We start from the raw sequence: 25,947 nt of genomic DNA on the forward strand, positions 1-25,947 counted from the left end.
TTCTCCTAACTCCCTCCACAATGTTCCCAATTTTTTCAGGAGCTCTTATCAGTTTTCCCTTCTCTGGGTGACCATGTACATCTCTCGTAGGGTCCTCCTTTAACGTGGTTAAATAAGGATCAGGATAAACAAATAGGCAGAATAGATGTTTATTCAGGGAGAAATAACTTACAACCTAGGCAGATGAACACCAGGAAATTCAACCCGATCCTCTCCTGTCCGAGTCATGCCAGCAAGAGAGCTTTTCCTTGCTCTCCCTCTGACCTCCTTCCACAGGTCACTCCGCCCATGGCTCCACCCCCCAAATGGGCGTGGTCAGTGCCACAGAAGGACTATCTCACTACACTCCTTGTTTCTTAGCTTTTCTGGAGATGTGTATTGCAGGCTGGTGATTCTTTGCTTTATGTCTAATATCTATATATAAGTAAGTACATACCATGTTTGTCTTTCTGTGACTGAGTTACCTCACTCAGGATGGTTTCTTCTAGCTCCATCCATTTGCCTGTGAATTTCAAGATTTCATTGTTTTCTGCTGAATAGTACTCCATTGTGTAAATAAATGTACCACCTTTTCTTTATCCATTTTTCAGTTGAGGGGCATCTAGATTATTTCCGTATTCTGGCTACTACAAATAATGATGCTATGAACATAGTTGAACAGATGTCTTTGTTGTATGAATGTGCATCCTTTAGATATATGCCTAACAGTAAAATTGCTGGATCTTGAGGTAGGATGTTGAGCAATTTCTTAAGCGACTGCTATTTCTTTTATCTATGTGGGCTGCCCTCATATTACAAAAATATTCACCATAAAAAAGGAAGACTTGCATATGCTTCTGCAAACCTCGAATTATCTCATTCAATTTTTACTTTCTGTTTCTGTCTTGATGTGAAACCCTTAAGCCAGAAACCACAGCAGAACAGGAAGCAGCTGTGCAAACAAGGGTAACTGTGTGAACAAGGGTAGTCAGTTGAGTGAAAAGAAAGCTCTAGGGATTTCTACACAGGAGAAGGGAAATACAAGAATGTGGAAGGGAACATATCAGAAAGTGAGATATGGCAGAAGTGTGTCAAGTTTCAGAATCAGAACAAAGATTCAATATGCTTTCCCCTTGCCAGCCTAAGCAATCCTTCCCAGTTTTAGTTACTGGTTAAAACACTGGATACATTGAACACCTTCAGTGTGCTATATATCTATTTTTTTTAGCTTATCATTTCCTTTCTTGTATTCTGTTGCTGTAATAAAATGTCATGACCAAAGTAACTCACAGAAAAAAAAGTTTATTTAAGCATATGGTTCCAGGGAGATGAGTCTATCGTGGCAGGGAAGCATGGCAGGAAGGGGCAGGCATTTGAAACCTTAAAGCTGATCCCCCAGTGACACACTTCCTCCAACAAGGCCACACCTCCTAATAGTGCTACTCCCTACAAGCCAATGTGGGCCACTTTTATTCAAATCAACACACACACACAGACACGCACACACACACACATACTCCACCAATAATATACCCATGGTATTCTAATTTCATCTCTATTACTTTGATTAAAACACTCTACCATAAAGCAACTTGGGGAGAAATGAGTTAATTTTTTTTTACTTCCATATCATAATCTATCATTGAGGAAAGTCAGGGTAGGAACTCAAGTTGGAAGCCTAGAATCAAGAACCATAGAAGAATGTCACTGGCAGGTTCACTCTCTGGATTGCTCATGAATAGCTAGCTTCTTATATAACCCAGGACACCACCTTGCCTAGGATTGGGACTGCCAATAGTCCCTTTGCAGAAAGTTCCCACAGGCCCAGCTGATTGAAGCAATTCCTCAGGTAAAGCTCTCTGTCATATAACTCTAAGCTATGTCATGTTGACAACTAAAGCTAAACAGGACACATATTAGCAGTGGAGAGATTAAATTGCCAAAGTAGTTTGTTTATGAGGATGGCCCCTATAGGCTCATATATTTGAATATTTTGTCCCCAGTCAGCAAAACTGTTTGGGCAGGACTAGGTGGTGTGACTTTGTTGGAGGAGGTGTGTCACAGTGAAGGAGTCTTTGAGGTTTCAAAAGACTCAGACTAAGTTGACTCTGCTTCCAACTGGAGGATCAATATATGAGCTCTCAGCTGTTGCTGCCCCCCCCCCAGCTTTCATCTCTAAAACTGAAACTGTAAGCACCAAATTAAAGTTTCTTTTATAAGCTGCCTTACTCATGGTGTTTTTATCATAGCAATGGAAAAGCAACTAAGATAGTAATGAAAGATTCACAGAAATTATGTATTATCAGTAGCAATTGCATTTGGAATTAAGGTTTTGTGGATAATGAGGAGAAAATTAAAACATATTAGCCAGATAATCCTTAAAATCAGCAGATATGAGGAGAGGATGTTTCTACATGTCCAGGGCCAGCCAGTTTGAAAAGCGAATATATGTAAGTGTAAGCATAATTGGTAATCATACAAGACTATGGTTAGTGTTGTAAAATGAAAACCAAATGAACGGAATCAAAAGTAGCAAACAATGCAAAAATAAAATGCTTCATCCAGTAGTATTTTCAAATTGTTAAACAATGTTTGACATTAGAGAAGTTAGTTTATTATATACAATAAACACAACTTTAATTTTATATGGTTTGCACATCTGGAGCCATTCCTTGCAGTCAATCCTAAAAAAATTTATAGAAAGAGTTAAATAAAAATTACTGTGTGAGTCGGGGGTGGGGTGGGAGGTGGGGGATGGGGAGGCATATAGTTTTAATCCCAAACTCAGGAAGGAAATGTGGGCAAATCTCAAGACATCCTGATCCACACAGGAGGTTCCAGGATTACAGAGTGAAACCTTGACTCAAGAGAGGAAAAAAAAAAGCTAAATTTATGTATATTGTAATATCCCCCAAAGACCTTTCTGCTCTATGGTCTATTGGCCCCCAATATATTTCCTCTCTTTCATGCTCAGTGGGTATGTCTTTTACCTCTTGTTTATCCTGGTCATCTTTATCTCCTCTTGCTTACGCTGAGTGAACATCTTGCATTCTGAATTTGATGAAATCAGTTCTGAAAAGCCAGCCTCCACTTTCTCAGAATGTAAGACACTCTCTTAAAAAAAAATAGTTAAAAATAAGTATAATCATTTCAGCTCTTTATTACTTAGTGTGTGTTGCAGGGGCACACACATGGAAGTTGCAGGACAACTTGTGGGAGTCAGTTATCTCTTCCACCATATAGGTCATCACACTGGACTACCTCACTGGCCCCAAAGCAATGCCTTTTAGATATGTTTCTTCTTGGATACACCCTCTTCTCAACACTTTCTCCTGGTCATCTTCCCATTGTCCCTCCATTCCTTCCCAGTGCCCTTTCAAGTGCCTCAGTTCACTTCCCTTCACTGCCATATGAAGTTCCCATGATTCAGCTTTGAACTTTTCCATCTCTACTCAATTACTCTCAGACTCCATTTGTCCTTGGGTCTTTGCTGACCAGCTGTAGTCTAGTTACCAAATCAGAGCCTCTAATCACAACACTCTGCAAATCGCAGAAGGATATATGCAGTGTCAAGTGTTAACCTCTGAACCTTCCATTTTCTTGTGATGAAGACACATTTCTTTTGCCTTCAATGTTAGCATATGATGTAATTAAAACTGATTATCTGAGCCTAGAGTGGTGATGTATATCTCTAAACAGCACCAAGGAGGCCAGCCTGCATCACACAGGGAGACTGTTTCAAAACTATTAATAATTTTATTTTTCCTAAAGGAAATTTTCCAAGGGAAAAAACAAACAAACAAAGTCCCAAACTGTTTAAACAGTGTTATAGTTTATTCTGAAAGGTATCATGATCAGGTGTTACTTATAACTTGAATAAACTGAACCAACATACTTCATTTGAAAACACAAAACCAGCCTTGACAATGACTTAAGACTAAACACGTGAAAAGTCTAAAAGTAAAACTTTTCAGTAATAATAGTAATTAAAAATATGAAGGTAAATATTTTTGTTACTAGTAATATGTAAAGGTGAACATGATATATGTGCTAAAAACTAAGATATAATAAATTAAAATTATAATAAACATATTGGAATTAATAATAAAGCATATGAGTAAATAGTGCTGCCAAGTGGGCTGATGTCCCTAGGTAGCTGCTCTAACACAAAGCTGTTTAACATGACCACCAAATGTTGTGAAAAAATGGATTCATTTCATGTTGAAAGCAGAAAAAACAGTCTTTTAAAATACTTACATTTTGGAAGATGAAAAAGATCTGTCTCTAATAACCATTAAAGTTCATGTCTAGTTTCTCATTTATAATAATGACAGATGTTGTGACTTTTGCTCTTATACCTTCTTAGGCATGGTGATTTTGTTTTTTCTTTTCAAGGTAGGAAGTAATCCCTTGGATGTCCCTGATCACAGCTATCCCACACTTTGCAGCAAGTCAGGGAATACTCACCCCAACTCCCAGAATGTCCCTTGGCTGGTAAGAATTTCTCAACAAAGCTCTTGTATCAAACAGGTTGGGTTGCTGCTAGAGAACCTTGGGCAAACAATGTTGGTCTACTATCCTCAATAACATGTTGTAAATAACCTTTCTATATACCAATTTTGGAAAACCTTGAATAAAAAAAAAACAAAAACAAAAAACAAAACAGAAAGATATAACAGGATAGATGCTATTTAGCAAAGAAAAAAAAACAGGAAGTAGAAGAGAATAACATTAAGTGCATAAATGCATTTTTAGTTTTCGTACCAGAAAATGCTAGAAAGATTTAAAGATTGCAATTAGATCAAGTTCAGAAAAAAAGAGAATTATGGCAAACTATACACTTATTGCAAATCAATTAAATTTTGCAATTAGAGAACTGTGTGTTAATAAAAAGACCCATAAAAGGGAAATCCAAAAGAAGGGAAATGCAAACCCAAGCATTGCTGGTAAAAATATTTTCGAAACTTTGACTTGAATATTCTACCAAATATTATCGTTATTCAATAGAAGATAAGGTTTTGTGTGTAAATTCCCAAAGCTTATTTGCATAAGACAGTGGAGGACGAGGTTTATACACTCAGGAGAAAACAGTGGGCAAAGTAAACTATAACATGCTTAATTATTGGGAAATTGTGTAACCATTTACTAAGTGTTTGGAAAACAAAACCGTGAATAAAGTCTTTATGATGGCATTATCTCTCCCTCCAAGAATTCTAAAGGTATCATTAGGACCAAACTTTAGTAACAAGTGACATGTGCTTTAAATGCTTAAAAAAACCACAACCAATATTTTAATTGAGGTTTTTTTTTTTTTTTGAATGTGATGTAAACTGTAAAACTGTTGTTAAAGAAAAAAAAAAAGACTTAAATGATGCAATGATTTCTTCTGCCAGGTTTCTTCTCAGTTTTAACAAAGGCTGCATTTCCTTGCTTGTTCTGGCACAATAGAATAAGCGTAAATCTTAGAAAGAATGCGCTCTTAGAAAGTGCTAAGAAAACCTCACTCAGCAAGCATGAAAGCAAGCATGCGCATTCCTGCAAGCCTGCAAGAAGGCCCCCTCTCGGCCTCCCGCGGGGGGGGGGGGGTGGAAGGGGGCAGCGTAACCCCACCCCCAGCCCGCCCGCGCCCTTCCCCCATCCGCCCGCCCCCTGGCCAGGCCAGCCGCGCAGGCGCAGTAGCTGTGGCAGCCGCTCCTAACCCGAGGGATCCTGGGATTCGGCCTTTCCGGAAGGACGGGCTAGGTGTCCGGTCTAAGCCGCCGTTCTAGCCTCAAACCGGAGTTCCAGGTCCTGCTCCGAGCCGAGCCGGTGGCGGAGGCGACGCTGCGGGGACCTTCGAGGGCGCGGCGGCGACTCGCTGAGGTGCGGAGCCAGGCCGGGCGGCAGCGGCGGCGCGCAGGCCGTGACGGCCCCTCCCCCGCCCCGAGAGCAGCCGCAGAGGACGACAGCGCGGGCCCGACGAGGTGAAGCGGTCGCTTGATCGCCTCGGGGCATGACTCACCGGCCTCACCGGCAGGTTTGAGGTCGGCCGCGCTGCGGGAACCTGCCGCGGGGCGGGCGTGGGTGTTGCCCGTGCGGGGCCGAGGCGACCGAGTGTCCTTGGTTCGGCGGCGCCGAGTTTCCTCCCAGCGTTCTCTTTGTAACGTCCGCGGCCTGCGGCTCGCTGCGAACGCAGGGCTTTCCCATGAAGGTGTCTCTCGGTAACGGCGAGATGGGCGTCTCTGCCCACCTGCAGCCTTGCAAGGCAGGAACTACGCGGTTCTTTACCAGCAATACCCACAGCTCTGTCGTATTGCAAGGCTTTGATCAGCTCAGACTAGAGGGGCTGCTTTGTGACGTGACTCTGGTCCCTGGTGATGGAGATGAAATCTTCCCGGTTCATAGAGCCATGATGGCGTCCGCCAGCGATTACTTCAAGGCCATGTTCACAGGGGGGATGAAAGAACAAGATTTAATGTGCATTAAACTTCACGGGGTGAACAAAGTTGGTCTGAAGAAAATCATTGATTTTATTTATACCGCAAAACTGTCTCTTAATATGGACAATCTCCAGGACACCCTTGAAGCTGCCAGCTTTCTACAGATCTTACCGGTTTTGGACTTTTGTAAAGTATTTCTTATATCGGGCGTCTCCTTAGATAACTGCGTTGAGGTTGGACGGATTGCCAACACCTACAATCTTATAGAAGTGGATAAATATGTAAATAATTTCATCCTGAAGAACTTTCCTGCATTGTTGAGTACTGGGGAGTTTCTAAAACTCCCCTTTGAACGGCTTGCCTTTGTGCTTTCCAGCAATAGTCTCAAGCACTGTTCCGAGCTTGAACTCTTCAAGGCAGCCTGCCGCTGGTTGAGGCTGGAAGACCCTCGGATGGACTATGCTGCAAAATTAATGAAGAATATTCGATTCCCACTGATGACACCGCAGGACCTCATCAACTACGTGCAGACAGTAGATTTCATGAGAACGGACAATACCTGTGTGAATTTACTTTTGGAAGCAAGCAATTACCAAATGATGCCGTATATGCAGCCAGTGATGCAGTCAGACAGAACTGCCATTCGATCTGATTCCACTCACTTGGTTACCTTAGGAGGAGTTTTGAGGCAACAGCTGGTTGTCAGTAAAGAATTACGGATGTACGATGAAAGGGCACAGGAGTGGAAGTCCTTAGCCCCCATGGATGCTCCCCGATACCAGCACGGCATTGCCGTTATTGGAAATTTCCTTTATGTAGTTGGTGGTCAGAGTAATTATGATACAAAAGGGAAAACTGCTGTTGATACAGTTTTCAGATTTGACCCTCGGTATAATAAGTGGATGCAGGTGGCATCATTAAATGAAAAGCGCACATTCTTTCACCTGAGTGCCCTCAAAGGACATTTGTATGCAGTTGGTGGGCGCAGTGCAGCTGGTGAACTGGCCACAGTAGAATGTTACAACCCGAGAATGAACGAATGGAGCTATGTTGCAAAAATGAGCGAGCCCCACTATGGCCATGCTGGAACAGTGTATGGGGGTTTGATGTACATTTCTGGAGGAATTACCCATGACACTTTCCAAAATGAGCTCATGTGTTTTGACCCAGATACAGACAAATGGACACAGAAGGCTCCTATGACTACAGTCCGAGGTCTGCATTGCATGTGTACAGTTGGAGACAAGCTGTATGTGATTGGTGGCAACCACTTCAGAGGAACGAGTGATTATGATGATGTCCTAAGCTGCGAATACTATTCACCAACTCTTGACCAATGGACTCCAATTGCTGCTATGCTGAGAGGTCAGAGTGATGTTGGAGTTGCTGTTTTTGAAAACAAAATCTATGTTGTTGGTGGATATTCTTGGAATAACCGTTGCATGGTAGAAATTGTCCAGAAGTACGACCCAGAAAAAGATGAGTGGCATAAAGTTTTTGATCTTCCAGAGTCACTTGGTGGCATTCGGGCTTGCACTCTCACAGTTTTTCCACCTGAAGAAAACCCTGGGTCACCTTCCAGAGAATCACCTCTTTCAGCACCCTCAGATCATTCTTAGATACAAGGTGTTAAGCCCCTTCAGTTGTCTCTTATTACTACACTTAATAGATTAAAAGGTAACTTAGGTGTTTTTGTTTTGCTTACTATGTTACTAATGGCTAATAAGTGCATTCTGAAAACTGTGTTAAATATATTTAGCTGTTTTAACAAGTGAAAGAGATACATGAAAAATTAGATGTCTTTTGTGGTGTTACATATGTGAAATTGTAGGTGATCATAGTAAATGTGTAATTGTCCATTATGCTACAAAATTGAAAGTTTTGATTTGACTAAAACATCAAATGGAGGTCCCCTGTTATAAACTAAAATAATAAAAGATTGCCAAGGTACAGCTACCTCCCTCTTGGATAGTTTTTGACAATTTGTTAGCTAGGCTATGTGATTACCCTTAGAATATATGAAGTTTCTTAGGTAGAAGAAATAGTAAAAATATTAACTAGAAGAAACAGTAAGTTAGGATTTGTTATCTTACTGGAGAAAAGAAAATTTTGGAGCATGTACACAAAACATACATAGGCTCGCACAAAAATTCATGTGTACATATAAGTTTTTAAAACTGATAGAAACGTCAGCGGTAGTGAAAATGAGCTAATGTTTTCTTTCAGAAAACAATTCCTTTTATTTCAATGAGAATTCAATACCAGAGTTAGTGTTTAAAGTGCTAAGCAAAATTTAGATAGTTAAGGGCTACAACAAATTAAATTGACAGCCAAATTTGTCATGTTTTATGGGATTGTTTCTTTAAATGAAACTTAGTTTTTCTGCATAATCTGTAATTATATGTATATAGATTATTTAGCAAAAGTCAGGTTTTGGAGAATTGTTTGTTACTAACTTCTTTTTCCTGTGAGATTTGGCAGTCAAGAAAGGCAAGGGAACATTCTGAACAAAGAATTTTTAAGTTCAGCTCCCACCTTTGTCACTTTGACATGCTTATTGTGTGATTTTTGAGTGATTTCTGTTGCAACTGTAGCTGATAACATACTGAGCAGTGTAGGCTGCCTCAAGGCTGTGATCTAAGCAAACAGATAGACCCTGTTCTGCATCAAATCAGAAGTACGCCTTTTCAGCCTTGACCCAAGGACAGAACCAACTTCAGATCACCTAACAAGCCAGCTGGTTTTTTTTTTTTTTTTTTTTTAAAGGCACTGTTGACTTTCAGTCTTCAGTACTGTGGGTTACTTTCTGGCTGTGAATTATATGGAAAAATCTTAAAGGGACAAATGGAATTATAGTGATCTTTGGTAATGAGTGATACTGAATATGTGCTTTCCTGGAAAAGTAGTTCACCTGAAGGAAAAGCAAAAACCATATGTGCACACATATATGTGTGTATGTGTAGCTGCCCTGTGAGAGTGGTAGAGTGTAAATCACAAGCAATGCCTTGGCAGCCCCTTAATGTAATTCAGACCAAGGAAAAGGCTTTGGCTTCTGGTATCTGAACTTTACTTACTACATTGACAGAAATTTTCATACTTTTTTGTTTTTTAATGACTCCTTTTTTTATTATTATTACTTAGACAGTTGAATACTTTTAGAAGTTAAGATAAACATTGCTACTAACTTTGTGTATTGAGTGAGCAAGAAGTGGCATCCCAAACTCTTTTTTTTTTTTTTTAAAGCAAGCGCGAATACTTTACTTGGGTATTTTGAATAGCTTCATTTTCTTTTTGGTTAAATATCCATGTCATTTTTCCTTGTAATACCTATTAGAATTGCTTTGTTTTTCATATAAAGTTACAGGATTTCTTTATATAATAAAATTATTTAACTGATATTTTCTTGTATTGCCTTTTTTCTTCCCCTCAGACTCTTTAGTTCTACAAATGGAAGCTGTTTAATTAATTTTTGAAACCAGAATTGTTGCTTCTACATTTTGATCTTTGTGGATAGCTTTCCTATGGTTTATTTGTAATCTAGAATTGATACATTACTTTTTCATATTGATTCTGACATAGTGAAATATTATACAGCCTGTTTTCTGTGTGTACTTTTCCTTCTTTTGCTAAAAAGCATTTCTGCCTTCTACTGAGTACATTTGATTGACATCCTCATTCTGTCATAAGTGTTTCTTAATCAGGTGAGCTGACTGCTCCATCTGCATCACCCTACAGTCTTACACATCCACCTGTCCTTTTTGCTTTCTAGTGTTGTTTCTCTAGTTGATAATCTACACATAGAGTCATACAAGTAACTGGCTGGTACTATGTTACTATAACTAATTAAACCCAGAAATCCTCTTAAAATGGAAATTATAAGTGATTTTGGAATGGTGATACTTTCATTATGAAAATTTTTCACTATGAAGAAATATATGAAAAAAAACATGTTCGTAAGTAATTTTTAAAAGATCCAACATATAAAGGGGATACAAGCATATATCATTACAAAACATTTTTAATGTTTGTTCTCTTTTTTCCTCAGTAAGTTTTCAATATTTACAAGCTTTTCTGATATAAAAATAACATTTGTCCTACAAAAAGAATAGGAAAATAAAGCATAAGATAAAAATTTTCCTTGATATTTTTTTTTTTTTTTTACATGCCAGCCATAAGCTCTGTGAATATTGGGTTCATCATACTTACATATGTAAAGACATTGGCAAACTGCCAATCCAAGTTTCAAAGACAAACCACTGTTAATATGATTTACTTAGTTTTTCATTTGTAGATATTAAGAAATAATACTCATGAAGTTTATTTCCAAGTGCATGTCATTGTGAAAAGCAGATTCTTTTGGAAGTAGTGTAGAAGCTAGAAGATTATGCATTTAAGACCAGTCTAGGCTGCATAGTAAAACCAAAAAGATAAATTGTGTTTTCCTGCAGATAAAGCCAGACTTGGATCTTTTCTTGCTTTCTAGTGTAGTTAGTACATTGATAATATTAAACTTTTTTCTGGCTTATAATTGAAAGTACTTTGTTCTCATGAAGAAAAAATACGTTGCTTCAGAACATTACTACATTTCACAAAGTATCTTTAGCTCAACTAAAGTCCACTGACTTTGGGTGGGGGTAAGTTTACATCTATAAAATCCATGTTTCCTCTTACCCATGGAGCTTGTTGAGTTTGCATCTTAGGGTTTGAGAGATGGCTCAGTACTTAGGATCCCTGGTTGCTCTTACAGAGGACTGGGGTTCAATTCCCAGCTTCCACATGATGGTAAGGAACTCCAATTCCAGGGGATATGATGGCTTCTGACGTCTGTGGGCACCAGATATGCACATGGTGTACATAAGTACATGAAGGCAAAACTCCCATAAATCTAAAAAATAGTGTATGTGTTATGGTTGTAAGTAGTTGTTCAAAAGTGGTTTGCACATAGAAGTATTCATTAAGTAGGTGGTAGTAGTGGCCAGTGGCATTTTATAGTTTGTGTACATGTGTGTACGTGGGTTCACATGTATATATGTGTATGCAGGTTCCTATGTATGTGTGTACTTGTGTGTATATGAGTTTATTGTGTGCTTGTGTGTATATGATTTCATATGTGTGTGTAGGTTTATGTGTGTACATGTGTGTGGAGGCTAGATGCTGAAGTAGGGTGTCTTCCACAATTGCCTCTCCACCTTATTTTGAGACAGGGTCTCTTATTGAACCTTCAGCTTATCAGTTCAGCTAAACTGATGGCCAGAAAGCAGTGAGAATCTTCTGTATCTACAGCACTTCAGTCACAACTCCTGATTTTCACGTAGGTACTGGGATCCAGATGGGTTCTTGTGGTTGTGAGGCAACTGAGCTGTCTCCCCAGCCCCAGCAGTTTAGACTTTTAATTTAGTTTAATCAATAATTCAAACAGGTTGTTTGAAAATGTATGCATACAGAATTTAACTTCATCAAAGTGCCAGTTTTTATATTTCTATACATTTGACTACTTACCTCCTCCCAAACTTCACCACTGTAAATAAACCAGATGTAAGTTTTAATCATTATACATAAAACTTTGCCCCATGTATAACCAGGTGATACATTCTGAGTAAATCTGGACAGTGCTAAATTTTTCTAGGTTCCCGGAAAGCATTTATAAGAGTGCTGAGTGCATTTATAGCAGAACTGTGCTCAGTGAATGTCTTAGGGTTTCTGTTGCTGTGATAAATACCATGATCAAAAGCAACTGTGGGGGCAGGTATCTTTCTCAGTCCAATAGTTTCACATTACAATCTCACTGAGAGAAGTTAGGGCAGTAATTGCAGATAGGAGTTTAAGCAGAAGCTGTTGGAAGAGTACTGCTTACTGGCTTGTTCCTATGGCTTGCTTAGCCTGCCTTCATATATATATATATATTAACACCCAGGACCTGGACCAAGCCAGGGCACTACCCCCAGTGAGCTGGGCCCTCCCACATATATCATTAATCAAAATAAATAAGTAAATAAAATAAAATGTCCCCCAGACTTACCCCCACGCCAATTGATGGAGACATTTTCTCAGTTGAGGTTCCTTCTTCCCAAATGATCCTAGCCTGTGTTAAGTTGACAAAGGTCAGCACAGTGAACATTCAAATGTTTCATTAATTTGCTCCTGGGTGTTTTGTTTGTTGTGTTTTGAGACAGACCCTCACTAGCCCTTGACAGGTCTGGAGACCACTATGTAGATCAAGACCTCAGAGACCCACCTGCTTCTGCCTCCCACACCTGACTGTTCCTGTATTTCTTCATTAATTGTCCTGTTTCCTGTAAAGAGTCTTTTCACCAGTGGCACTTTGGAGACTGCTAATTAACTTACAGTTTTTTGGTTTGTCATCTTGAAATGGTCAAACAGAAAAGAGAAATGTTAGTCTGAGAAAATTCTAAGTATGATTGGCTGGTAGGCAAGTCTGTGGGGCATTTTTTTTTTTTTTTTTTTTTTTTTGATTAGTTGGTGTGTGGTGGTTCAGCTCACGGTGGGCAGTACCACCTGGGCAGGTAGTCCTGGACTGTATGAAAAAACAAGCCAAGCAAGCCATAAAAGCAAGCCAGTAAGCATCGTTCCTCGTTTCTCGGTGGTTCTACTTTAGTTCCTGCCTCCAGGTTGCTGTCCTGACTTCCCTTCATGAAGGACTTTTAACCTGTAAGCTGAAATAAACCTTTTCCAGGTTGCTTTGGTCATGGTTTATCCTGGCAGCCGAAAGCAAACAGGAACAGTGCTCTTCAAGTTGTGATCATTTGTACCTATTTTACATTTTGGCCATTGGGAAGTAGTTTTAATGTCTTGTTTTTATACAACACTGACTGTGTTCCTTGGTCTTGGTCTTACACCTTTGTTGGTGATGGTTCTGAACTATGAAGCTGACATTTACTGCCTATCTCCTGTTCAAGTAGCTTTCCATTCTTGTTGGAAATGGAGAAGTTTTTCTTCTAAACTTACATTAAAAAACTATTAATATTCTCAGTAGTGGATACTTGTCATATTTTTCTCTGACTTGTATAAACATGCAGTTTTGATTTTTTTTTTTTTTTTTATTTCTTTGTAATAGGGGAATTGGCTTTTTGCTGATACTTCTAAACTTACATTAAAAATTAAACTATTAATATTCTTAGTAGTGGACACTCGTCCATATTTTTCTGAAATGTATAAACATGCAGTTTTGATTTTTTTTTAATTTCTTTGTAATAGGGGAATTGGCTTTTTGCTGATACTTTTGTATTTTTAAGCCCAGGCTGGCCTCAAACTCTATGTAGCTAGGAATAATCCTAGACACACAGTCTTTCTTCCACCTCCCAAGTGCTGGGGTTTCAGGCCTGTGCCACCAACTTGGCTCTTTTTATTGCTTTTAATTACTTCACTACACATTTTTGCCATTATATTGTAATATAACTGCCTCTGTTTTCTCTTTCTCCCTTCCTCCCTCCCTCCTCTCTCCTCCCCCCCCCCTTCCCCACCAGACAGGGTTTCTTTGTGTAACAGCTCTGGATGTCCTGGAACTTGATTTATAGAGTAAGCTGGCTTCAAACTCACAGAGAGTCACCTGCCTCTGTCTCCTGAGAGCTGGTATTAGGCATATGTTGTTACTGATAAAATATTCTACTACATTTTTTATTTGCATGAAATCTAATGTATGCTTTCAAATTATGTATTTTTTCTGTAACAACATGTATAATTTTTACTACCTGTACAATATTATTTACAGTAAGAATAAATTGTTTTCTTCAGTTCTAATGGCCTTTCAACTTTTCTTTGGTATATAGTTTTACTTTTAATTGGGTTTTTGTATGTTCTAAACTCTAATGACATTGGGAAGGAATAAGTGGTTTTGTTATACTGATTTTTGTGTACATTGATTTCATTGTTTCTTAATGTTTTAGGTAGACCCATTTGTGTTTGTACCTAAGGAATTTTATTGTTTGCATATTATAAACCTTTCTTTAACTAATTTTATTAATTAAAGATGAGTTAATTTTTCCAGAAGTATTGTGGTACTATCACGAGGAAATTTATCTTATAGGCAATTTTTAAATGTCTGACTAGGATTATAGAGCCCCTTTGTTAGAGGAAGATGGTCTTGGTCTCACCCGTAAAGTGCTTCTTTGGGAGTCTTAAAAATTATAGGATGTGTATCTTCACAAACACCTTATGCTGTAGTTTGGATAGTGAAAGACCTCCAGAGACTATAGCCCATGGTGCTTTGGGGAGGTGATGGATACTTCAAGAAGTAAAGCATAGAGGAAATTCCATAATCAGAATTGGACTCTTGAAGGGGGATAATTGACTTGGACTTTGCCTCTTTTCTCTCTTTGCTTTCCAGCTGCCAAATTGTGAGTGGACTGTGCTGTAGTGCTTTCCTGCCTGAATGACCTGTGTTGCCACAGGTCCAAAGTAGTGTGGCCAAGTGACTTTGGATAGACTTTGAAACCAGGAGTGAAAAGAACCCCTTCTCCACTCCCCTCCCCCACACACAAACCATTAAGTTGTTCCTTCTAGGTGTTTTGTCATTATAATGGAAGTCTAACACACTTCACAAATACTAAGGTGCTATTCTAATTTTTCAGATGCCAAATACTGAACAATTTAAAAAATCTCAATTGTTAGGCAGGAAGCATGCTTATATTGCTGAATACGTTAATTATTGGTGTAAACAATTTAGAAAGCAATTTGGCAGGATAGTAAAATGATCTTCCAGGGTTCATACTTTGTAAATAAATGTATTTCTTTAACCAACAAAAGAGAAAATAAGCTCCCAAATGATCACTTCACTCTGATACTACTGTCAATTATTTCTTAGTGTGACCCCATAAGGCCCTCCATATTTTCTAAACTAGATGTTGTTGAAGTAGTTCTTTTCAACTTGATGTTGATACTTAGTGTCTGTGTGCTTGAATATCTCACTGTTGTATTTAAATGACTGAATGATGGTGAAACCTGACTTGGTTTGTCTTGAAGTCAAGCTCACTGGGAAAGCTGTTCCCATTGGTCTATAGCTTATGGCTTTCATTACAAGTCTAGAAAAGGATCACATTCTCAGAACAAGTTCAAGCTTCCAGACCGATCTGTGATGTAGTCAGAAAGGACATAGGTGTGTAGCAGTTCCTCATGATTCATATGAGAGCAGGATCATCAGAAGAGATGTTCTCTGCTTTTTCTCCCCCCTCCCCAAGGTTTTGTCTAGAGCTTGTTTCTAAGGCATCTTCACAATTCAATAAACATTATCGTTTGTCTATTTGAGTCAGGATCTCACTGTGCAGCTCTAGCTGGTCTGGGAATTTGCTGTGTTACCAGACTGGCCTTGAACTCACAGAGCTGTCTACCTCAGTGTGGGATTAAAGGTGTGTGCCATCATGCCTGACCTAACAAGCACTCTCTTTTTGATACCTCTGTTTAGTTCTTGGTCTTAACTTGTGTCCATAACAATTTGCAACCCCATGGATATCTTCTAACTGGATTAATTAGCTCCTGTTATTAAATAGCTATTTTCTAATGGGTTCCCACCCTTCTTTCTGTACAATATATGGAACCTAACTTCCAGGCAGGTTTTGGAACTGGACAAGAAATATCTAATTTTACTTGTTACAGCAGTATGGTGTTTGAAACATTTCTATAGTCCCAATAACCTTGTTTGTGGATTATAAAACCCTAATTGCTTACAAAGCCTTTAATAATAAAATTTCTACTTTCTACTCTATTTCTGTTCTCCTCTAATATCTTATGTATTTTAGCCTTTTCTTTTACTCTGTTCCTGTATGATCACACTGGCCAGTACACTGTCACATCCCTGATCCCCATTGCTGGCTAAGTCCAAAGATTCTTGAGATGCCACCTGAACAGCAGCTTCTAGAAGCTTCCTCTGACCCACATAATCTCGATATGATCCATGATCCTGTACTTTTCTGTTTCACAGGTGTTATTACTGTTAAGTGAATGCTCACTTGTCTACATCCCCACAAGACTGGCATCTCAGAATCCAGAAGTAGACCCTTAATAGAAAAGTGAAAAATAGATGGTGTATAGAAAGCATATTCGATACCTGTTGCAGTTTCAAGGGTTTTTCAACTGATGTCTCCTTCAGAGCCCTGGAACGCTTCTATCTAAATTACTTTCCCATTAAAATCTTTTCCCATGACAGAGTGTTCAGAGAAAGGAAAATAAGTCTTTATTGAATGTACCACAACATTCACAAGGATAAGTAAATTGCAGGTAGCAAAGATACTTAAAATATTTTATGACTAAATGGGAGTAACATTCCTTCTTGATTTAAGAACAGATTAAAAGTTTAAGTTTGTCTTGTAGTATGAGTCATTGTTTAAACTCCCTCCACCTTTACCAAGCAATGAAAACTGGAAGCTGACCATGTTTATAAAGAATAACTTCTGACAACGTAACAATTGTTAAAAGATAAGCTTGAATGACTACATATAAAATTCAAGTTCTTTCTGCACAAAAGCAGTTTCTACTTTTTAAAGTTTGTTTTATAACTGAAGCAGAAAAATGCCCTTGGATTGAGTGAATATTTATAGTCTTGAAATAATATATTAGCTAATAAGACCCAACACATCAAAACTGGGTCTTAAGTCTTCCAACCTCCTGGGGTTTCTGATACACACCAGCATAACTGCTGTGTATTGTTTAGTGAAAAATGGTCCCTTGGGCACATCTCCAGCAGTCAGGCTGGATTTCCAGTGCTCAAGGCCTCTTTCATTTCCAGATTACCAGATTACCAGGTCCTAAAACAATTTTCAAGATTTTGACAGGAGAACAGAGGTAGGTAGCCTGAGCCTTTTGGGATTTGTTATTCTCTATTTGTCTTGAGGGAACCTGCAAATAGACACAGATAATAAGGGCAGATTCCTCTGATTTGGAATGGAATTGTGTAGGTCTCCTGCTTGCCGGGATATGTTTCCAAACAAGACCACAACTAAGAGCATAGAACTGGAGAGCACTACCTTCAGGAGTGACTGTATTGACATGGGGAATGCAGCTGATCTGTGGAGTTCTCACACATGTCCAAGACCTCAAGGTTTTTTATTTATCCCACTCTGACTCCACATTTCACTTATTGAACTCAGATTATGACCTCAGCACTACTCTTTTTGGCGCAAAAAGGAAAAAAATTCAGTATGCTCACAGAAAATGGCAGATGTCCAACCCCCAGCAGAACATGTTCATCCAAAGCCCAGTGCTGCAATAAAATCCATCTGAATGCTCCTATCTCTTCTCTTAAAGTCTAACCTGACTACTTAGATGTTTGATCCTAGATGCCATTTTTATACTTCTAAAATTGTACACAAGTACATATGCCTTATGTCTTTACATGTCTCTTTAGAGCTACTAGATTTGATTTAATCTGTTCTTTTAAACAAGATACAGGTTTTTTGATGTAATCTACCAAAAATAGTGCCAAAGGAGGGAAAGCAAATGATGAGTCATTCAGTTATCTTCTGTGTTTAAATGACAGACAATGAACTTGGCAAGGAGTACTCATGAGTAAGAAAGGTATTTGGGTGGTGATTGCCCTCAAGGAGCAGAGAGGACATGACTATGATTAATTAAACACTATCATGCTCAGTGTAGTTTGGTACTACTGTTAATAAACAAAGTAGGTTTTCTATGTATAAAAAACCATTTTGTTGCCAATAGGCATAATTTGACTTCATCCCTCTTGGCATGTCTTTCATTACTTTCTTTTGGCAAATTGCTTTAACTATAATTGCTAGTACTATATTGAATAAGAGCTGTGATACCATTGTCGGGTTGTGGATTCTCCTTCTTTTCAGTCTGTTATTGTCTTTGGACTTAATATATAAAGACTTTATTGTGTTGAGATAAAATCATGTTGGTTTGTTGGGGTTTTTGGTTTTTCCAAGATGGGGTTTCTCTGTAGCTTTGGAGTATGTCCCGGAACTCACTCTGCAGACTAGCCTTGCCTTGAACTCACAGAGATACTCCTGTCTCTGCCTCCTGAGTGTGGGGACTAAAGATGTGCACCACCACTGCCCAGCTTGTTTGTTTGTTTTGTGAGACAAGGTTTCTCTGTGTAGTCCTGACTCTCCTGGAACTCTAGACACAGCTGAACTCTACCTCAGAGATTCACCTGCCTCCTGCCTCCTGAGTGCTGGGATTAAAAGCAGGTGCCACCACTGATATATATGCATTTCAGGGTTTATTTCAGATGTGTGGTCTATGAAGATGGGGTTCATTTACTTCTGTGTGTTTACGTCTATGAATGGGCTGTCTTCTCTATTGTCCAGTACTTGGGAGTCACATGCCTTAATCCCAGCACTAGGGAGGTAGAGACAGGAGTGATATGGATGGGCAGAGAAAGGAAATAAAGCAGAAGACAAGAAAGAGAGGAATTCTGAGCAGCAGTTAGTCTGAAACAGTCTGGACAATAAGTCTGAGGCAGTCAGTCGAGCATTTTCAGTTTGGGGATTCATAGGGACAGGATCACCCCTTTGGTGATGATCAGAAGAGGTAAGAGGTCTCTCTTGTGGTTGGCTGTTTTACTTTTCTGAACTTCTAGCTTTTACCCCAATATCTAACTCTGGGTTTTATTATTAAGACCTATTAGAACTTGTGCCATAATCAAGAGTTTTTAACTTTAACTTTCTACTTATACTTGTTATCTTACCATTGCTGAGTTTAATTTAAAACAAAATTTTGTGATTTCTTTTATATCTAGAACAAAGATATAAAGTAGGTAAAGTTTGCATTTGTTATTTAAATTTAATTTTTGTATTTGTTATTGAAAATTAATTATGGGTATTGTAGTAATACATTGTTTATGAGCTAATGAATCTTGCCTGAGGATCAAATGGAAAAACTAGCCATAGCCATAGAGATCATGCAGTGGTGATATACACCTTTAATCCCAGCAGTCACACTGGTTAGTCATAGAATTTGGGTGGTGGTGGTTTATGCCTTTAATCCAAGCAGTAGAGAGGTACATAAGACAGGAGCTCAGGGTCTCATGTGGCATTGAGTCTCCACCAAAACTGAGGACAGGATCACCCTAGCCTTGGTAGAAGTAAGAACTCTCTAGTGGTTGGCTGTTTTGCTTTTCTGATCTTCAGCTTTCCCCCTAATATCTGTCTTTTTATTATTCATACTACATATTTTTATTATTCATACTACATATTTTTATTATTCATACTACATATTGGCACCCAACGTGAAGGTATGACTGCACAAAAAAGCTGTTTGCCTGTAGCTTTGAAGCCACCATCCCAGGCTGCAACTACACACAGGGCTCCATGTGTAACCTTACAAGAATGGCCAAATTATGGAGGCTCTATAATAGCTAATTGGAGTCCTATACCAATGGTAGATTTAAGGAGATTGAAGGAAATGGTAGTCTCACAAAGCATGCATTCACCATTTATGAAGCAGATGTTAGATTTGGGGTTAGTTTGTAATATTTCTAGAGACTGGATAAACTTGATTAATGCTGTTTTAGAGCCTAGTATACAGTCACAATGGAGTACCTGGCTCAGAGAAGAGGCTAAGAAAATTGGACAATGGTATAAAGCTAGAGGAATGGAAATCTCCTAAGATTTCCCATTCTCTCAAATTCTCCCAGCTTCTTGGAGGAGATTATGCTGCCATAGAAAGGCAATCTCTTTATTATAACCATCCCCTGGCTTTATGCTGACAGCTGCTTTGAGAAGTAGGATAGAAAACAGTAATTTTTCAAAGTTATACAGTGACCAAAGGAAGACTTCACATTTGCTTTTTATTTTATTTTATATAACCAAATCCATTGAAATGAAAACAAAAATTTCTGAACAATATTTGGGAATTTGGATGTCGTTCTTTCCAAACTACTTCCTGCTGGTAAGGGACGCTGTCATGGGAGATTCTAAGACAATGCAGAAATCCTGGCTGTAGTCTGTTAGGCTGCTTTGTCCAGCTGTTTTGAATGTAGGATCACCTGGTACTCTGTTTCAGGTGGTCTGACTTGATCAAACCACATTAGTCTGGAAGGAATCCACATCTTTTCATTTTCTGTGGAAACAAAAATAGACAGCCTTTTCCCCAGTAACTTTTCCTTGAACTTAAATTTTGGAGTCAAAGCATTTTTTTTTTTAACTTTAATTTATTATTTTACATGTCGATCCCAATTCCCTCTCCCTCCCTCCCTTCCTCCTTCCCTCCTTCCCTCCCTTTTACCCTCTCTGCCCTCTCACATGCACTCTAACCACCCTTCCCTCACATCCCACCACCCCAATTCCATATGTAGGGGAATGCCATCCAGTTGGGGTCATGTAGATCTGACAGGTCATGTGAAGTAGGGACTAGGGCTTCTCTCCTGTCTCTAGATTAAGGCAGTTATCCCTCCATGGGGAATGTGTTCACAAAGTCCTTTTGTGCACCAGGGATACATCCTGGCTCCACAATCTGAGGTCCCTTAGACTGCTCAGTACTTCTAGCTGAGACCCATATTCAGGGGGGACTGAGTCAGTCCCATGCTGGCTTCCCAGCTATCAGTCTGGTGGCCCGTTTTAGCTCCTCCTTGTTCAGGTAAGCTGTCTCTATGTATTTCTGCCACCTGGTCTTGTCCTCTCAATCTGCATCTGGGTTCTAGTTCGACTCAGTGTTTATGTATGGGTGTTTGATCCTGTTTCCAACAGGCATTAGTTGAGGGCTCCATGGAGAAGTTAGTTGTTAATCTCATTCTCCAGGAAGGGCATTTATGGTAGCCTTTCCACGGAAGTTGAGATTGTTAGTTGGGAGCAGTCTTGTAGTTCTCTAGACCTTCCTTTGTGTTCAATTTTATCTTCAAACCAATATTGGCTCCCTCTTTTATGTTCTTCTCTCTCTCTCTCTCTCTCTCTCTCTCTCTCTCTCTCTCTCTCTGTCTCTCTCTCTGTCTGTCTGTCTCTCTTTCCTGTCTTCTATTCCTAACCAGGCTCAATCTTCCTGGTCGCACATATTTCTTACAAAGATGGGCATTAGCAATAAATAGAATGATACCAGATTCAGAAGCTAGAAAAAATAATTGAACCTCTGGCTTTTGAAAATGGTAATTCTCAATGCAAAAGGATAATTAGGTGTTTAAAGGCAAGGTCAGCACCTTTGGAGGAATGGACCCAAATACAGTCAACATCTGATCTCATGACTATGAGGTTTGGAAAAAAAAAAAAAAATGGAAATGTCAAGTGTTTTAATAGTGGCAAACAATGGCATTTTAAAAGGGACTCTAAATAGGGCATTCCTAGGAACAATGATTTTTCTAGGCATAATCCAAACAGAATACCCTTCCTTCTGTAGTATGCATAAGGTGTAGTGAAAGCAGTCATTGGACTAATGAATGTAGGTCAACAAGAGATATTCAAGGTAAGTCTTTGCTGTGAGGAAACTCCTTGGGGGGCATTTCACAGGCCCTCACGCCAAATTTGGTTAGTCATTTCCTGTCGTCATGGAGGAAACTCCTCAGAGCAATTAAAGAGCATAATGCTTATTATAATAAACCATACAGCTCTGGATGATAGAAGTGCTTTAGCAGATAAAACAAAATTTTCAGCAGAAACCATCAATTTTAAAGATTAGATTTTGAACCTCCTCAAAGTTAGGGATGGGAAGGGTTGTTTTTGTCTTTCCAGGAAAATAAAAACAACCATTTTGAAGAATTTAAGGGTGTATGGACAAGTACACATTCAACAAAGAAGGGAGAACTACCTGCAAAAATTTACCAACAAAAGAAATAATCTGATCTAATGCAATCTCTGAAGTCTCCAAAAAGAAAATGAAACCCCATTATGATTCCACCAGGACTACGATAACACCACTAAGCTGAAAAGCACCAACTAAAGATTTACTTTGGACTAGAAACTGCTCATAACTATTTAAAGGTAGCTAGCTGAGATGATTCAGATCACTCCAGCCAGGTCTTGAGACAAGTCCTTCACTTTCCCTTTATGCAAAGACTGGACAACAAATGATACAGCTACCTCTCCCCAGGACTTGATAATTAACCCAAATTTTTCTTTTCAGGATCCCCAAAGATGACATTACCCCCCAGACAGCAAGAAGTAAATTTAAGAACACGACACCAACATTCCCAAGAGGTGGAGTGGGTAGCTTTTGGTCGTTCAGTCATTCATTGGGTTATGGATATTTGTCTTTGTTTGAGGGAATTGGTTATAAGTTGTTATTGGCAATAGGAAAAAAGCTAAACAAAGGAGATTAGATTCAGTTTTCTCCATTTAAAGAAAAAAGAGGGATGTAGATCTGATAGGATAAAAGGGTAGATTATTGAATCTACTCTGAAAAGAAAAAGAGAGGATGTAGATATGATAAGATGAGACGCGAAAGTAAAATTTTAAAATCTTTTCAAAAATAACTACTAGTTTTAAATAATGTATATTGGATTGAACTTTGATACAAATTTGAGATTAATTTTATTAAAACATACTGTAAATATATTTATAATCTTATTCAAGGTGTTGTACCTATACAGCTCATTTAACAATGTAATGCAAAATTATAATCCTTAAAAGTTATTATGTACAAGTATATAGGGTAATAAAGAAATGAGGTTAGTAATTAATTACCTATTACAAAATTGTAGTCATATTAGGAATGATTTCAAGATAAAAAGATATAGTTTAGAAAGACAGGTCATCGTCAAACACTTCAGAGTTCTACAGAATATGGCATTTGAAATGTTTAGTAACATAGGTTTTCTTTGTTGTTTTTCTTTTTTTTTTTTTTTTTTTTTTTGTTTTTGTTTTTGTTTTTTATGACAATGAAACTTGTCTGCTCCTGGGAGAACCAATCTAATTCAGACATGATGGCCCTTGAAGAAACTCCACATGGAGATTTCTTTCTTTGGCAAAAGTAAGATGCTGAGCAAGAAGGTACCGTTGTCTCAACTGCTGACAGTATGCTGTTCAAATTGGACAAACAGGACATAAAAGAGATGACTGCTAAATCTTGCCAAGACAAGGTACGATAGTCCTTCAGAAAATCCAGCTTCACATAAAAGTCTGTCAGATATGCTAGGCCTATGGGCCAAAGATGAATGCTCCAACCTTGCAGAGGAACCTTGGGTGACTGTCCAGGCAGCCAACTGTTTCTGTTATTTCTCACATATTTTTGAAAGTCGCTTGCTTATATTTCCTATTTACTCAGTTAATGTTATTTCCTTCTTGGGTCGGTCTCTGAGGGATTAGAAGACTAGGTAGTTATAGGTTTCCGGACTAAGAAAAGAAACTCACTAAAGAAGTATAAAGTGTAAAAGGTTGAGAAACATTAAAAGATGATTTGATAATGCAAATTGGAATATAAAGTAAATTAGGTACAACATTTTGAACTCACCAAGACAGAATAGATAACTGAGTATTTTCTCTGAATTTGTCAAATGAAAATGGACTAGACATTATTGGTGTTCTTATAGCATGTATATATTGTATATAGGTATTCTGTTTATTGTACATAGTTTTTTTTTATTATAACCTTTTTTGTATTAAAAAAAGGGGAGAATTGTGGTGATATACTGTTTATGATCAAACAAAACTTGCTTGAAGATCAAATTGCAAAACTAGCCACAGGCATAGGGCCCAGACAGTGGTGGTACACACCTTTAATCACAGTAGCTACACTAGTTAGCCATAGAGAGTGAGTGGTGGTGGTGGTGCACAAGTTTAACACCAGTACTAGAGAGGTATATAAGACCTTAACCATGGTAACACTAATCCTAACCCTAACCCCAACCTTATCTTAAGCCCATGAGTTCAGGATCTCATGTGGCATTCAGTCTGATGACTAATAGAGACAGGATTGGATATTCATTATTCAATCTCAGTTTCAGTCTCTAGGCAAACTGAGGGCTAGAGAATTACCCCATGCTTGGTAGAGGTAACATCTACTGGCCAGCTGCTTTCCTTTTCTAATCTTCCGCTACCCCCCCCCCCAACCTCAATATCTGCCTCTTGGTTTTAACTATTCATACTACAGAGTTCAATTAGGAAAAATATATAGCAAGGCTCTGGAGACAAGAGGAGGGATACAAAGCAATTGAGAAACACTGGTCTAAATCAAGTTGAAAATACATAGAAGACAACAAAAACAGAAGTAGAAAGTAATGTGGGTGACAATAAGAAAATTAAACATTCCTTCCTTAAGTAATAGCAACTAAACAAAGGTTGTTAAGAACCTAGAGGGGAAGGTTCACATACACAACCCAGAAGACCAGCAGCACCTAAAACATCCACAAGTACCAGGTCCTATGCTTTCCTGATGGCCCTGGTGGTGATGAACTACTGGTCAACCTGCTCTCTAGGATGTGACCTGCCTCAGACTCATTACATCAGGAACAAGAGAGCCTTCACACTCCTAGCACAAATGAGGAGACTCTGCCTTCTCTCCTGCCTGAAGGACAGAAAGGAATTTGCATTCTCTCTGGAGAAGGTAGATGCCCAGCACATCCAGAAGGCTCAAGCCATCCCTGTCCTGCAGCAGCTGACCCAGCAGGTCCTCGTCCTCTTCAGCTCAAAGGACTCATCTGCTGCTTGGGAGACAGCCCTCCTAGACACCTTCTGCACTGGCCTCCACCAGCAGCTCAATGACCTGCAAGCCTGTCTGATGCAGCAGGTGGGGGAGCAGGAACCTCCCCTGAGCCAGGACGATTCCCTGGTGGCTGTGAGGAAATACTTCCACAGGATCACTGTCTACCTGAGAGAGAAGAACCACAGCCCCTGTGCCTGGGAGGTGGTCAGAGCAGAAGTCTGGAGAGCTCTGTCTTCCTCAGCCAACTTGCTGGCAAGATTGGGTGAGGAAAAGGAGTAAGTCCTGAGGCAAAGTGTAGAGGACTTTCCTAGAATACCACACTGCACCCCACTGCAATGATTCTGACATGTTACAAATTGTCATTATTTTAGCACAAACTCAATGAACCTTTCAAGGTGCTTCATTGGAAATGGGCAATACTGGGTCTACATGTAAAGACATTTGTTCTCCATATTTTCATACTTACTGATTGATTAAACTATTTATTTGACTTAAGTTCTTTTCAATTATAACATGACAGTGATATATATTTTTATTGAAGTGAATACATATGTAACCAAATTATTTTCTATGTTCTATAAATTATTTTAATGAATCTGACTTGCCTTTTTCATTTTTTTATAGCATTTCAAAAATTATGTTTTGATCTGACACTCTTCACTATAAAAATTACATGCATGAGCAGGGTGCAAATTATTGTTGTGTAACATTGCCTATTGTTTAGATGAGTAGATATGCCTTTCTCACACTTCTCATCCACTGACAATGAAACTGAAATCATTACATTTCTCCAGTGCAGAGTACTTTTCTGTATATATAACCAGCATTCTGAGCAGTAGTAAGCCAGAATGTCTTGCTCCTGTCCAATTGTGACTTAGTCTTCTTTGGCCAACTATACCCCAGACTTACTTGCCTCTAACTTATCTGACCTATTCCTATTGTTCTGTTCTCAAGTTCTGAGGTTTTAACTGAAAACAAATATCCTTCATGCAAACAACTAGAAATAAAA

At 38.8% G+C, this 25,947-nt stretch overlaps 2 protein-coding genes across 2 annotated transcripts; both read left to right on the top strand.

The window, feature by feature from the left end:
* The first annotated feature begins 5,978 nt into the window (after positions 1–5,978).
* On the top strand, positions 5,979–9,796 carry Klhl9 (kelch like family member 9). The gene has a single exon (XM_051188155.1). The coding sequence runs from the start codon at positions 6,164–6,166 to the stop codon at positions 8,015–8,017; it is 1,854 nt and encodes a 617-aa protein (XP_051044112.1). The 5' UTR covers positions 5,979–6,163; the 3' UTR covers positions 8,018–9,796.
* Positions 9,797–17,067: 7,271 nt separating this feature from the next.
* On the top strand, positions 17,068–25,217 carry LOC127224803 (interferon alpha-12-like). The gene is made up of 2 exons (XM_051187969.1): positions 17,068–17,192; positions 24,617–25,217. Exons 1-2 carry the CDS (start codon positions 17,068–17,070, stop codon positions 25,215–25,217), a joined length of 726 nt encoding a protein of 241 aa, XP_051043926.1.
* Positions 25,218–25,947: the final 730 nt, after the last annotated feature.

This window comes from Phodopus roborovskii, unplaced genomic scaffold (genome assembly GCF_943737965.1).
Source record: "Phodopus roborovskii unplaced genomic scaffold, PHOROB, whole genome shotgun sequence".
Classification (NCBI taxonomy): Eukaryota; Metazoa; Chordata; class Mammalia; order Rodentia; family Cricetidae; genus Phodopus; species Phodopus roborovskii.

Excerpts from the sequence above, each read along its gene's own strand:
- Klhl9 (XM_051188155.1), top strand. The coding sequence starts at position 6,164 with ATGAAGGTGTCTCTCGGTAACGGCGAGATGGGCGTCTCTGCCCACCTG.
- LOC127224803 (XM_051187969.1), top strand. The coding sequence starts at position 17,068 with ATGGTCCCTTGGGCACATCTCCAGCAGTCAGGCTGGATTTCCAGTGCT. Across the intron at positions 17,193-24,616 it reads ATTTTGACAGGAGAACAGAG|AAGACCAGCAGCACCTAAAA; the intron begins GTAGGTAGCCTG and ends TACACAACCCAG.